The 16,384-nt window shown below is 40.7% G+C and overlaps 1 protein-coding gene across 1 annotated transcript in view; it reads right to left on the bottom strand.

Annotated features, from left to right (window-relative positions):
* ABCB7 (ATP binding cassette subfamily B member 7) overlaps positions 1 to 16,384 on the bottom strand; it is a 140,623-nt gene that overhangs the window by 90,749 nt on the left and 33,490 nt on the right. Inside the window, exon 4 of the mRNA XM_075835713.1 lies at positions 4,436 to 4,552. Coding sequence (XP_075691828.1) covers positions 4,436 to 4,552 — 117 coding nt within the window. The remainder of the gene's footprint in view (positions 1 to 4,435; positions 4,553 to 16,384) is intronic.

Here is a 16,384-nt window from a genome sequence, read left to right as displayed (position 1 = left end):
TAATAAATAGAATTTTTAGATGCACTGTTTTTTTTGCATATTGCCAGGGTGGCAACAATGTGGCTCGTGGCCTCGATCACGCAGCTCCTCGCTACCCAGATCACTGCCAAACTAGTGCCATGGATTCCAGGAGATAGTCCTGGATTCCAGGCACTGTCTCAGAACAAACATATCTATTTTTTCTCCAGTGCTCATCTCCAACTGGAAAGATTGCTATGAGACAAGAAAAATAAGAGGAGCAGAGAGTAGTACAAGTGATCAGATAATTGCAGAGTATTTATGGGGGCACAATGGCTGGTACATTTGTATGGTCATTGTTGTAGTGATAACTCAGTGGGCAATGCTTTAGGATTATAACTCTACTATAGTTACTGCTAGGGTTGTCACGATACCAGAATTTGGACTTAATAACGATACTTGGAGTAGTATTGCGATACTCGATACCAAAACGATACTTTGCCAACAATAAAAAACCCACAAAAATGTCCTTCCATTTTCTGATGTGACGCACGTGGTGTTATGAATTTTGAAGCTCCACGTGCCTCACATTAATAGTAATTAACCCCATCATGTACCTCACACATCAATCTAATGTTGCCCATTAAGACTGTGAGTGAGGTACTTGATGGGATCACTTACTATAATGATTTTAATGGACAACATTGGGTTAATGTGTGAGGGAAATGATGGGGTTAATTACTATTAATGTGAGGCACACGGAGGTTCAAAATTCATAACACATCGTGCCTCACATTAATAAGTGACTTCATCATTTCCCTCACATAATGGCAACATTGGGGTTAATGTGGGTCACTAGTGCCTGCATTTCAAGCTTTTGCTGTGTTCTAACTAATACCTGCCTGGGGCTGGTCTGTCACTACACTGCAGTGCGATCCTGATTCCACACTAGCGGCGCGAGCGACACAGGCACGTCATCGGGAACTCACTGCCTGTGCCGCTCACGACATTCCCCTCCCTCCCCCTTCTCACATACTCGGATTGTCATTGGTGGCAGTAGAGAAAGGAGGGAGGAGCGTTCCTCCCTCCTAATGTGGCGCGGCCGGCACTAATGACGAGCGGAACGGGCACTGCGGGCTCCATGTTCTCTTCATTCATTTCAATACTAAGCTGTGCGGCAGCACAGCTCAGTATCGAAACACATAAATTGGTGGTATCGAACCGTTTGCCCCCGCACAGCATCGAAATGGTATCGAGATTTATTTGCATCGTGCATCCCTAGTTACTGCTATGAGGCGGGCACACTTGTATGAACACTGCTCTGAGGTGGTGTTATTACTGTGCTCGCACTGCTAGCTTTGGTATACACATCTTCATAGCCACAATAGTTGGTGATGCCACTATGTAGGAATTATGGGGGAACTTATCATCCTCTCAACCATGGAAAAATTGCAGAAAAAAAAAAACCATGCCTCTTAATATATGTGCCGCATCTTACCCCCTACGAAACATTGATTCAGACAGGCGTCTGAAACACCAGTCTTATGTGTCTGCTGTACGCACCACTATATATGGAACATTTCAGAGGCGTAATTTATTCCAAATGCTCTTCGCACGCAGGCTAAGAACACAGGATTGCCTAGACAAGGAGTGGACAATCTTTTTCCAGTAAGGGATGTTATTTTGCCTCCACTGGTCTAGACTATAACGGGGTTTGGTTTTGGAGCTGTGGCCAGAATAAGGCTACATGCACACGTTCTGGAATTTGATACGGAAAATCAGCTTCAAAACTGCAAATAAAAGCAGGTAATTCTGCAGGTAAAATCCACACTTAAATGTTATTTTTCTATGCAGATTTCACCTTTTGATGCGGAAACCGGTGAAGATTATCTGAGGCGTTTAATTTTTTAGAATTAGTCAGATACAATTTTGAGATGGAAACACAACTGCAGGTCAATTTATGTGCGAAAAAATTCTGCGTAGATGAGATTACTTCAAACCGGATTTATTTTGCTGGTACTGTATTACGCTGCGGATTTGCCGCACTCAAATATGCACGTAATACGAAACGTGTGCATGTGGCCCTAGATATTAATGTGAATGCCAGTTTGGTATTATTGTGGCTCCCAAACAGCAGTTAGCCGGCCACCACACGCATCTGGTATTGAAAGCATTACTAAAAGATGGTCACTGCAGTAAAAACATGGCAAGAAGAGATACTTACACATAACATGCAATACTGTATCTGGTAAAATAACCTACATGGCTACTGGGACATAACGGATAAAAAAAGATAACATTATTTCCCTGCTATGTTGACCTAGATGAAGCCAAAACCAAATCCAATGTATCATCATGTAAGAAAAATATCTTCCACACTTCTTATATTGCAACGAGAACAAACCTCCCCCCCCAGATAAATTTCCCATATCCAAGCAATCTGATCCAGGTAACTAGTAATATAATTAGGAATTACCCGAACCCCTTTAATTTGTGATGTATGATCATGGACTCCAGCGTAAAATCAATAAAACGGGCTTAATGAGAACAATCCGGGAAATTATATAAAATAGATCTGAATTGTAAAAATACAATAAAAAGAAGCAATGAGACAATTAAACAGTGGCAAGGAGCGGGACAGCTCCAGACATGCCATTTTTAGTCTCAGGACCTCAGTCTTCTGAAATAAACTGACATTATCCCAAGGACCTTTAAATTGAAGTCTCAAAGGAAACCGTAACCTATCACGTCGCAATTTAGTGCAAACCTGTAGGACCTGTAATTTCCTGCCATCTGCTCTTATGTCTAAAGCAATGATGCCTGACAAATTTTTATGTGCCAAAAACATCCATGTAAATCCCACACTTCATCTGTACGCGTCTATATAAAAGTGGAGGGCCTGTTCTATAAGCATCCAAAATCTTAACAGATCCTTTGCCAATTTTAAACATGGACTCATAAACTGGAGGAACAACTCCCACCTGAAAACATCTGCAAAGGGATATCCTTAAAGAGGCTCTGTCACCACATTATAAATGCCCTATCTCCTACATAAGGAGATCGGCGCTGTAATGTAGGTGACAGCAGTGCTTTTTATTTAGAAAAACAATCTATTTTAAAAAACATTGAGCGATTTTTAGCTTTATGCTAATGAGTTTCTTAATGCCCAAGTGGGCGTGTTTTTATGTTAGACCAAGTGGGCGTTGTACAGAGGAGTGTATGACGCTGACCAATCAGCATCATACACTTCTCTCCATTAATTTACACTGCACTAGCGATATAGTTATATCGCTATGTGCAGCCACATACACAAACACTAACATCAGTGTCCTGATAATGAATATACATCACTACCAGTCTCGCGAGATTACAATGTAACCTCTCATTTCAAACGAGATTACGTTTGGCTTGCTGGAATCTCACAGAAAAGATTCAGAAGGGCCAGGATTCTGAATAAACATCACATCCAGTCTGGTAGTGATGTATAGTCATTATCAGGACACGGCAGTACTGTTATAGTGTGTGTATGTAGCTGCACATAACGATATAACTATATCGCTAGTGCAGTGTAAATGAATGGAGAGAAGTGTATGATGCTGATTGGTCAGCGTCATACACTTCTCTGTACAACGCCCACTTGCTTTAAAGTAAAAGACGCCCACTAGGGTATTAAGAAACTCATTAGCATAAAGCTAAAAGTGGTTTAAAATAGATTGTTTTTCTGAATAAAAAGCATTACTGTCACCTACATTATAGCGCTGATCTCCTTATGTAGGAGACAGGGCACTTATAATGTGGTGACAGAGTCTCTTTAAAGAGCATTATCTTGAACATAAAGTCCTCCCAGCCATGCTGTTAAAAATTCTAATGAGGTTTTTCTTCGTTATATTGGTTTCTTGGACACTTGGGTGACAACCAATATGGATTGCCCAGCTTTATCAGACACCTGAATGGCAAATATAATTTCCCTGCTGCTATAGTGTTACATAATTAGGCGGCCAATTTGCCCTTCTGAAATCCAGGAAAGCTAGGTGACATCCCCCATTTGTGTTGTAATGGTGCCCATTAGTGGTGCCCCAGCAGAAGGCTTTTATTATTAATCCAGTGAACGTTAGAAGATAATTCACCTCGAGGGGAAGTAAAGTCTGCTAGATAACGCATGCTTCAGTACAATCTCCATCCTTTTCCCCCAAGGGCTTCTTATAGCTTTAAAAGCACAGACAAATCATATCCAAACAGAGGGAAAAAGTACCAGGTATCTGCTGTCGTTTTTAGATTACACATTATGTGAGCAAAAAGATGAAGAATAAGACGTTAAACCGTGAGATTCAATATTGACAAAACATTGTGCCACTGAAATAGTTAAAAAAAGAGTATGACCCACCAGGGTCACAGCCTCCCACAAGCCGACACTTATTCCAGCCTCCCAGAGGACATGATTAATGGTTTTCTGGATAAAGGCCACAGGCTGGCTTACCTTTGCACCTGCTAAAAGCCCAAGGGAAATGGCAACTCTTGCTCGTAAATCAGGTCGGTCTTTGGGCCACACATAGGAAAACATAGCTTTCAAGATTTTCTTTGAATCCATTTCCAGCTGATGGAAAGAAAAAGGGAAACCATATAAAGGTAAGCTATAGGATACATATTATGGAATAATATACTATTCTCTAAACAGTTACATTTGTTAAATAAACCATAAATATCACAATCTTTATAGCCCAGCTGTAATCTGTAATACATACAACATAACACAGAAGAGCATTAGCCAATTGACAATTCAGGTCATCAACATGTAGAGCCCCCCCCCCCCCCCCCAATGAGCGTCTCAGATATGGGCATCCAATGTGAGAAAAAGATTTCTAAACTGGAACGATATAGAACAGGACCGGTAGGTAATAGAAATTAAAAAGAAATAAAAAAAAAAAAAAAAAATCAACCAAAATAATGTGTTTACTATTGTGAGCCTTTGATGGCATTTTTTTCTTCAACTCTTATGGAGAACGGTTAGCCCTCCAGACATATCTGTTTAAGTACCGTAAATACTCTTGTATGCCCCAATAAATAACAATTCTGTCCCTACACAGTGTGACATGGTCAGCACTGATAATACAGTATCAGAGTATGTAGAGTTATGGTAACGCTTAAATTGTCAATTTAGTCATACATTTCCAAGAGGAATAACAGAGGACCGGCACAACGTAGAGTTCTAAATAAAGATACTTCAAAATTGTTCTTTTGTGGGAAATACAAGTATTTACTAAAACAGACTCTGGGAGCTTACAGGTTCTCATTAACCGTCTCCCATGTCCACACTGCCTATTCATGTCCTAATAGAACGTGCCACTTTCCATTAGAACGTGACTAAAGTCTGCTGGTCCCCGCTAAGCAAGCGGTTACGGGACTTCCACTCTCTCTCACCCCACGCTGCAAGTACAGACACAGTGGCAGAGAGTGAGTAGGGTGGGCATAACCCAAATGCGCCATGTCAATAGTGAGGGGAGAGGGTTTCCTCTGTCAATCTATTGGCACATTATGACGCGATCATGGGGTGCCAGTAAATTTCAATGGCAACCATGGGCCTGACAAAACACCCAGGTTTTCCAGAGGCAAGAAGTAACCGTTTGCCTGTCAGATATAGGCCCCCCTTCACATTGCACTTCTGCTCTACGATTATTGTGTACATTAGAAAAGCTCCCGATGTACAAAATAAACGTGTTTATAGGGACGTATTAGCATGACGGAGACTAAAAGAGTGTCCTTTTGGTCTCCGTCAGAATACCATTTTTTTTTTAAGCGTGTAGCAGGTATTCCATCTTTAAGGGATACCACAAAAAAATAAAAAGGAATACCGTGCTGTTTTTTTTTTTTTTTTTTAACATGTGAGCCTACGGGTGATGGATGCCACTGTATGGCATCCATCACACGTATATGTTAAAACGTATACATCAAGAAACTCCAAATATATGGACAGTGATGTCAGGAGCTTCCCAATATCGGAGTACCCTGGGAGAGCATCGGAAGTGCTCTCCCTGTGGACATTAGCCTGGGGAATCTTCTAAAATCCCTGTCCATATATTGACAGTGACATCAGGGACTTCTCTAGGGCCAGAATCCTTGAAAGAGAGGTGCCTATGCTCTGCCCGGGTATACCGGCATCGCAAAGCTCCTGACATCACTGTCCATATATAGACAATGACGTCAGGGGCTTCTCCGGGGGTGGAATCCCCGGCCAGAGCGTTTGCGATGCTCTGGCCGGCAACTCAAGCATTGTAGCTCCTGAAATCACAGTTGGTATATGCACAGTGACATCAGAAGCTACCCTGGGCACAGTGCCTTAGGTAGCGCTCTGCCCAGGGGCTCGGGCAACATATCCCACTGTATGCCTATACAATGGGATACGTTGCAGCCTTCCATCTGAGGTATACGTCGCAATGAAAGGGGGGCCTAACACAAAGGAAATTATGCGTTGCATCACTAAGTATTTCAAAGCATTATGTAAGCAATCAAATGGTTGCATCTTCTAGTCTCCTAGTGCGGAAAAAAAAAGGTAAATTAAGTTTTAAAAAAAATGTCCCAGTTTATTTTATTTTTTATAAAAATATATATTTTTTAATAGTAAAAAAAAAGTTAATAGATATATAGTTTTGCCACAATTGTAACGGCCAGTAGAAAAAAATATAAAAAAACTATGGTGGAATTGCTGTTTTTTTCCTATTCCCACAATAAAAATATACACCCCCAAAAATACAGCTCATCCTGCAAAAAATTAGCAAAAAGTTGGCTACGTCGTCGATAAAACATCTTGGAAAGTGGCATGTAAAAAATATTTTTTCCCCCATAAAATATGCTGTTATTCAGCAAAAGGAATACAAAAATTAAAAAACACTATATAAATGTGGCATCATCGTAATTGTACGGAGTTATTTCTACCGCATGACATACCCCCTAAAAAAAAATTATATATTTAATTATATATTATATATACAGTATATACTAAGTTTGTCAAGATACCAGAATTTGGACTTCGATACCGATACTTTGCCAACAGTAATATAAAAAAAAAAAAGTTCTTCCATTTTCTGATGTGAGGCATGAGGTGTGATGAATTTTGAATGTGCCTCACATTAATAGTAATTAACCCCATCATGTTTCTCAGCCATAATGGACAACATTGGGTTAATGTGTAAAGTACATGATTGGGTTAATTACTATTAATGTGAGGCACATGGAGGTTAAATTCATCACACCTTGTGCCTTACATTAATAAGAGAAAGGTTTTTTTTTTTTTTATAGCGTACACATCATAAATTATGCAAAAAATATGTTGCGCAGGTTATTACAGCCGCGCCAATACCGAAGATGTGTATATTTTATGTATTGAGACTTATTTTAATGTTTATTGTAAAAACGTGTATGTGTATTTTTTAAAATCTAACATTACTTTATGTTTTTACTTTTTTTATTTTTAAACTTTAATGTACTGGCATATGTCTATATGACAGTACATTAGCCTGTGTACGGATAGTACACTGGCAGTTGTTAGGACATACCATATTTCCTGTTAGGGCATACTTGGGTAAGACAGCCCTGGGGTCCTTCAATTGACCCTAGGCTGTCTGCCCATATATGGTATGTCCCTCAATCGCGTCACAGGGATTTCCCTGTGACGCAATCCAAGGGGCATCCCCCCCTCCTCTTGAATGCTGCGGTCAGCTTTGATTGCAGCATTCAGGGAAAAAGCAGCGGAGGTCAGAGGTTTCTCATCTCCGCCATTAGAACGTGGCTGCGGCTGTGTAATACAGCCATTGCCCCGCTCCTGACAAGTGCGCGCGCGGTCAGCATGAGGTGATGCGGCCAGCACTGCACGAATGAGCGCAAGCACTGAAGACAGAACATGGGGGTGTTTTGCAGTGCGCCCGATATGTTGTGTCTTCAGCGCCGCCGCTCATTAGTGCAGCACTGGTCGCCTCACCTCATGCTGACCGCGCGCACTTGTTAGTATTTAGGAGCGGGGCAATGGTTGTATCACACAGCCGCAGACCCACTCTCATACACTTATGTGTTACAATACGAAGGTATACAGTTGCACACAGTTAACATCTTTTTGACAGATAGTTTGTCTTTTAAAGTGAAAGTAAACATATTTTTGCCTCTTGTTTTGCTGGTGGATGGTGTTGGGCCTTTCCAACACAGGTATTAGGATGGGTTCACACTTTGTGTTTTTAGCCTGTGTTTTTTTTTTTGTTTGGTCGATGAACTATCATTGAGAGACACGTGGGTGTATCTAACAAAACACAAAAAAAAGCATTCTAAAAACTCAACAAAAACGTACAGTGTGAACCCAGCCAAATACCGTTGCTGGAAAGGACCAACACCACCCAACAACAAAACAAAAAAGAGGCGGCAAATTTTTTTTTACTTTCTTTAGCCTTACATTGTCTCGTTGTGAATCACATGCTCGGCTGCCCCATCCTTTGGTTACGTTCAGTCCATATAGGCTATGGCTACCTGGCAGAATCCCAGATGACTACATACGAGATATACAGTGCCCTGTAGATATTTTATATTGCAGCCTACACAACCATAACCCAACCCACAGCATCACCGTCATTAGTTCCTGAACTATGATAGAGTTTCCTACTATGTCACCAAAATGATGGTGCCAAAGAAATACTATCACTCCAGCACTGCCTGCGGTGTACCCTTCTCTTCATTTCCAGGACTAATGATTGGTGATTGGCACTCGGGTCTTCATAAATGATCTGCAATATACACAGCTAAAAGCGGGAGAATTTTTCTAGCTTGCTTAATTGTGCGTAAAATGTCACCACTTCATTTAACAGGGCTGGCTCTGAAGTTGTGTAGTCACGCATTATGAGTCCATTAAGCTATAGAGCGCAAGACTATATTTAAAGGCTAAACGCGGATTGCAGAGGTTCCCAAAAGAGCTCTTTAGAATGTACAACCAATTTAAAGGAAAAACCCCATCTAACGATTCAGGGGGAGGTGACAACTTCCGTATAAATAAGAAGAAGATTTCAGCGAAACTCCAACTGAAAATTATTACAAAGATTACAGGTACCTGGAAAACGTGTGATCATTATGAAAGCACTCAGTGGATGACCTGTAAGAAACCTACAATTGCGGTCTACACTATTGGCACCCCTGAATTTCAAGTACATCACGTAAAAGAATACTGAAATAAAAGCAGAGAATTTAATAAGACTGGCATTTGATACGCCAGTCCTAATAAATTAGGCACAATTTACTACAACTTTCTTTATATTAAGAGCATACGCCTCTTAATTCGGGACATGGTCAATTTGTCAGGCTTCGGATAATCCCGCCCCCGTTTGCAGAGCCGCACCCACTATTTTTTTTACGCGCTGTTGCAGTGTAAAAGGTTTTTTTTTCAAAAAAGCTAATTTTTGCGCAAAACAGGCTACTTTATACCCGCCAGAATACTGGTGTTTAATAGGTCCTCTAAAAATTGGTTTAAATTCTTCTCATGAAACGAATGTGCTCTATGGAAGAAAATGTTAAAAATCAATCCTTAGATTGAAAAAGACAATTTAAAGAAAAGGGAAATAGTAATAGGAAAATAAAAAAATGGCTACTGATGCGTTAAAACCACCTCTAGAAGTAGTCTGTGTCTAAATGTGAGACACCTGAAGATAGTCGGATATGTCCGATTACTAAATATAATGCTCATTGGCGGGAGATGATAGAGCTGATCCAGAGACATTGGAATGTTCTTTAATTGGATCCAATATTAAATAATAACTTACCGAAACGGCCTAGTGCAACAGCAAGCAGATCCAAAAATCTTAAAGACCTATTGGTTCATAGCCATTACAGTCCCCCAATCAAAAAATTCTTCAATACGAAAGGTCCGAAATAGGGTTTTTAACGAGTGGGGACTGTAAAGCTTCTTCCAATATTCCAAACTTTTTTAAAACGACACAGTACATCTCATGTAGTTCGACAGAAGTCTGAAGGCTACAAGACGATCACCAAAAACCTAGGCAACCCTTCTTCAATGGCTCAAAATGTTATTAATACGTTTCCTACTCATGGAGCAGTCAAATAACTTCCAGGATGTGGTGGGAAGAGGAACTTCAGATTGCGCTGGAGAGCGCTTGAGTGCACCGCACACTGAACAAAGAAGTGCTTTGGGGGAAGGGGGAGTGGGCAAAGGCAAACACCACTGCGTAAGGCATGAAAAGGGTGCAAAACGTACCTAGACAGACCACAATCATTCTGTCCTATGGACAGATGAAAGCAAAATAAAGCCCTTGGCCAACGCAGACCAGTGTTGTTTATAGATGACGAAACGAAGTCTATAAGGAAAAGGGCACCCTACCAACAGTGAAACATGGTGGAGGACTTTTGTACAACCAAGTATTAGTAAAGAAGGCCTTTAATCCTGTCCATGTCATATATTATGTTTCTTCTTTGTACTTAATGCATGTAAAGTGCCTTTTGAAAGTATTCAGCTTCTTGGGGATTTTCCTGTTTTGTTGCATTACAACCTGGAATTAAAATGGGTTTTGATTTGATGTAATGGACAGGACAAAAAAAATGTCAAACTAAAAAGTTGTGAGTGCACATGTATTCACCCCATTTGCTATAAAACCCCTAAATAAGGTCTGGTCTAATAAAATAACACTCAGAAGTCACCACCTCTGGGACCTGCACATAAGTGGATGCCCTGACCATCGCTCTACCCAGTCTGGCAATCGTTGTTCCCCGGACAATGTCTAACGAGGTGTTTGGCAGTACCGAAACAGCAGCGTTCCGGAAAGTGCCAAGCTGCTTCCGTAACCCCCATTCAATTCCCGACCACCGGCTTCAGCAAATAAAGTTTATTCATTGTATAATAAAACTGTATGCAATTTTCTAATACAGCCTCTGAATCGATTCCTCAAGATTTTGAAGAACTCTGCAACTTAATTTTTAGCTAATAATATAATGAAATCCACCCAAACTTTATATACTGGTATCATATTGAGAATATCCATGAGTTCAGACCGCTAGCGACTTCCTAAATTATGGGAAACCCAATCAGAATTGTTCAGCGATCTTTATCACAGGAAATCTCACAACATTCAAGCAAATGGTCACTTTCCATAAAGTAGCGACTAATTCCCATAAAACAGGAAAAGAGAAAACTTACTAAATATTAATGTATACAAACTTTTGCTGTCTTTCCGCCCCGCTATGCCCACATGCCAGATAAAACCAATATGCATCCACAAGGGAGAGAAGAAAACCTGGACCGCACATCCTCTTGCTATACTTGATCTATTGCGGTTCAGCAAAATAAAATGTACGAACATGAGGTTCTAAGTAAAAAAAAAAATGGACTCTTAGTAAACTTTTGATAGTTTGATCAAAATGTTTACCAAGAACCTCATGTTCGTACATTTTATTTTGCTGAGCCGCAATAGGTCAAGTATAGCAAGTGGGTGTGCGGTCCAGGATTTCTTTTCTCCCTTGTGGATAAAAACAAGATGCTCCTGCAGAAAGTATTCTGCCTTTCTGTCAATAAAATGGCGGCCATGTGGAGGACTGCTTGGTCCATGGGGATTCGCGTGTGTGTGTGTGTGTGTGTGTGTGTGTGTGTGTGTGTCTTTTCCTGCGATCACAGATAGAAGCGGCACAAATCCACATCCTATGGTCTCCTGACGTAGTTGCTGAGCCACAGCGAGCAAGCGCACACAAGCAAGCATTACGCTCGTGAAACGCGCGCCAGGCATCGGTCGGTAGCTCTCTTTCAGGATAACCTCGTGACGACCGGTATGCAATACTGGCAGGCACTGAACGCCACTGTTTTAATCAGTAGTGATGCCAATATAATCTAAAGTAACCTTCTCCATTTTTGTTTGGACAAGGCAATCCCAGTGAGGTTTATTCCTCAGGGTACACATCATGGCTGTGACTGAAGTACCCCGAAATGCGAGTATAAACACTTTTCTTTACATTTGCAGAATTATTATGTATTTCTATGATGCCAAGAGCTGCTAACAATTTCCTAAGGTTGGGAGAAAGAAATACAACAATTTCGGAGATAAAACGCCAGCTGAAGAATTAGGAAAAAAAAAAAATGACAGCTCAAAAATAAGGTATTTATGCTCATCTGTACCTGATGGGAGAAAGAAAAGGCAGAAGAGCACAGTGACAGCTTTCCAGCTACAAATTCATCTTCTCATGGAAGGATAAAGAGCGAGGATATGCATAAATAGCTTTATTGTATCACAGCACAGTTGGTACCAGGTCTATGAGAAACATGAGGAGCTAGAAGTGGAAGGGCTGCTGTGCTTGTATAAAAGAATCCTATGCAGAGAAAATGTGTGTAATTATACGTTGCTGCGGCTAGTCAGGCTAAGTCAAGACTGTGATTAGGAAGAGGGCGGAAAAGCGCAGACAATATTGTGCAATAGGTGTTACAGTCTGTATGGTGTCGGCTCACTCTACCCGTTACTATAGGACAAACTAAATGGCCTCTCTCATGGACAGAGTCTGATCATTCTGTGTCTGAATTTACCATGAAGTGGAAGGTGGTCGATTAGAATCAGGTTGACTGATGCACTGCCCTAACACGCAGACGTTCCACATCACACACACTTTTCAGGAAAATATAGTGGCTTGTGGTTCAAACGCACGTACTGTACCCGCCGCAGCACTACTGTGGGCACAGAAGATGGTAAACAGCTGCTCAGTGACAAGAATAGCAAGCCTTGCATTTCTTCTTCATATAAATCAAATAAATGGACGATCTTCAAATCGAGGTGTATGTAAATAACGGCAGACATTTACACCGGGTTTTGGCATAAACTCTGCCAAACGTAACAAATTTGTGTTAAAACATATGCGACTTTTCTAGTCACATTTGAAAAGTGACTAGAAAATAAGTTTTGGTTGCGCGGTTGAAGTCAAATTTATGAAATGAATAACATTAAATAGGGTCAAATTTGTGGCCCACGTCTACTGCTGCTCATAGTATATGTAGATTTGATTTTCTATTGTTGAACCCCTTTAGGACGCAGCTTGTTTTGGCCTTGTGGCACAGCCGATTTTTTCAAATCTGACATGTGTCACTTTATGTGGTAATAACTTGGGAATGCTTTCACCTGTCCAAGTGATTCTGAGATTGTTTTCTCGTGACATATTATACTTTATGTTAGTGTAAAAATTTGGTCGATGAATTCACTATTTATTAATGAAAAACACCAAAATGTAGAGAAAATTTGCAAAAACTTGCATTTTTCTAAATGTAAATGGATCTGCTTGTAAAACAGATAGTAATACCACACAAAATAGTCACTAGTTAACATTTCCCATATGTCTACTTTATGTTTGCATTGTTTTTTTTGAACGTCCTTTTATTTTTCTAGGACGTTAAAAGATTTAGAACTTTAGCAGCAATTTCTCACATTTTCAAAAAAATGTCAAAAGGCGATTTTTACAAGGACCAGTTCAGTTGTGAAGTGGTATCGAGGGCCTTATATATTAGAAATCCCCACATTTTAAAAACTAAACCCCTCAAAGTATTCAAAACAGCATTCAGAAAGTTTCTTAACCCTATAGGCGTTTCACAGGAAATAAAGCAAAGTAGAAGGGAAATTTACAAATTTCATTTTTTTTTGCCAAAATTCATTTGTAATACATTTTTGCCTGTAACACAGAAGGTTTTACCAGAGAAACGCAATCAATATTTATTGCCCAGATTCTGCGGTTTTAAGAAATATCCCACATGCGGCCCTAGTGTCTTAATGGACCGAAACACAGGCTTCAGAAGCAATGGAGCACCTAGAAGATTTTGGGGCCTGCTTTGTTTTAATTATATTATCAGGGTTGAAGAGATCTTGTTGTGCTAAAACAAAAACAGTGGAAACTCCTCAAAAGTGACCCCATTTTGGAAACTACCCCCTCAAAAATTAACGGTTTCATTTTTCTCCTATAATAAAAAAATATATATATTTTTACACTTTTGTATTCACTTTTTTTTTTTTACTTTTTACACTTTACCTGCAGCTTTGATCGCTGCTAGAATACATTACACTACCTAGTAGTGTAAAGCACTCCAACTGTCAGTGTGATGTCAGTAAGTCCTCATAGACTTCCATACATGGCAGACCCAGAGGCCATTGTCTGGCCTCCGGATGCCATCACAACCATCGGCAACTACCATAATGGCATGGGGGTTGCCGGTGTGCTACAAACCCCCTAAGGGGCTAATTGCCGAAACCGCTGATCGGCAACAGTGGAATGTCAGCTGCCGTGGACAGCTCACCTCCCGGTTCCCGATGCACACTGTCACCGACCGTGTGCATCGGGAACGACAGTGAGTTCCTGTCACTCTGACAGGAAGCCTATCAGGAGGCTGGTCCTGATAGGCTTCCGTACATGGCAGACACAGAGGTCATTATTTGGCCTCTGGTCGCCATGCTAGCCATCGGCAAACCTCACGATTTCATTGTGAGGTCTGCCGATGTGCTAGAAACTCCTAAAATGCGGCGATTCCAATTGCCACATTTAAGGGGTTAATTACTGAAATCAGCGGCAATGAGCCGCTGATCGGCAACAGTGGAGTGTCAGCTGTCCGGGACAGCTGGCCTCCCGGTTCACAAGGTCGCCGACAGTGTACACCGGGAACCACGCAGTAACCGTACATCCCCGTGCGCTAAGACACTGGCCACCAAGACGTACAGTTGTGTCGTGGTGCGCCTAGGGGTTAAAAGGTCAAAATGTAGAAAAAGTATTGAGACGTATGCTTTTTTTAATTATTATTATTATAAATTTAGCACAAATCACATCAACGACTTAGTTTACTTAGACTGGTATAAAAATGGCAGCCTTCGTAATTGTGGGACAACACCTCCATGTTTTCTGCGTTCAGATCTGCAGAGTAGGCTTTATTCACTTCTGCATTGTGGTTTCAGTTTATAACGGAAGTCACAACACAACGCTGGATACAAATTCGGATAGCGGCGACACCCAAAGAACTCCAGTGACTACAAGGGGTTTTGTCGGGTTCTGCCAAAGTGCCTGCTGTTTTGACGGGAAAAATATAGCCGCATGCATTGCTATTTTTTTTTGTCAAATTCAATGGAATCTGCAATGGAGGCTTCGGCGCAGATGTGACCATAGCATTATACAGAACAGGGGTCAACTCTACTCCCAGATTTCACAGTAATCAACTTCCCTTACTTACCCTAGACAAAGTCCCATTTTCCATGAGGTGGACAGTGCAGCTTTATGTAACTCAACAGTAACTGATGTAAGGCGGTGATGTGGTAATGTACTTTATAATATATTCATTGATGCAAAATGTTATGAAACTTTAAAGAGAGGTTCTGCAGTAGTCGGGATAATGTACCTCATTCTCAAGGAGGTTCTGCTTATGTCTTATATAGAGTAGTTAATGTACTCCTTGATTATTACCACTAAAATATATATATATATATATATATATATATATATATATATATATACACACACACACACACACACATTATATATATATATATATATATGTATTTATAAATTTCTGTTGAATGCTTTTTATGCACAGCCAAAAGACTGGATAAATCTACACTAAATTTGGCACATACGTAAATCACACGCTTTCAACGGTTTTACACAATGTTTCAGCTCTCTAGGGCCTACCGTTCGTCAAATTCACAAAAAATTGCAATACAAATATGGCACCACTGGCTTCCACATCAAGGATCCTCCTCCATATCACATCAGGTGACCCATATTAGCCAATAGAAGCGCACAGGTTCCCATAACAATCCAGTCATTTGTTTTACACCGGGTCTCCATAACAATCCAGCCATCTTTCTTTACTCGCCGTGAACGGACTTTACCTATAGTACACTGTACCTATACTGGATTTCAGCATTCTCTTAACTGGTTCCCGACCGCTGGCTGTATTTTTACGGCCAGCGGTCAGGGTCCTTAAAACCCGAGCCATAGACTTTTACGACTCGGGTTTTAACTTGCTGCCCGCGCGATGGGGCAGCTGAATGTCGGGTCTCCGGCTGTCAGTGGCTTTCGCTGCTTCTGTCTTCTCCGATGTCTTTTTACACAGCGCTCAATGAACGCTGTGTATACGAATAGAGACAGCAGCAGCGGCGTTGTCTCTATTCCTCCCGGTGATCATGTGACTGGTCACATGATCGCCGGGTGCTGTTAGTGACAGACTGCTGCTGGGTCTTACAACATGGTGTAAAAGAAAGAAAAAAATATATATAAAGTTCCCCAAAAGGTCTTTTTTGTTTTTGACCTTTGAGGTACAGACCATAGTAATAAAAAAATAGTAAAGTAAAGTGCAAAAAAAAATATTAAATAATAAATACACATAAAATACCCACCCCCCAAAAAAAAACGTCCCCCCCCCGCCAATCATTGTTTTAAA

Source organism: Rhinoderma darwinii, chromosome 8 (genome assembly GCF_050947455.1).
Source record: "Rhinoderma darwinii isolate aRhiDar2 chromosome 8, aRhiDar2.hap1, whole genome shotgun sequence".
NCBI lineage: Eukaryota > Metazoa > Chordata > Amphibia > Anura > Rhinodermatidae > Rhinoderma > Rhinoderma darwinii.
The sequence above is the reverse complement of the archived record's forward strand: the minus strand, read 5'-3'. Positions and strand labels throughout refer to the sequence as shown.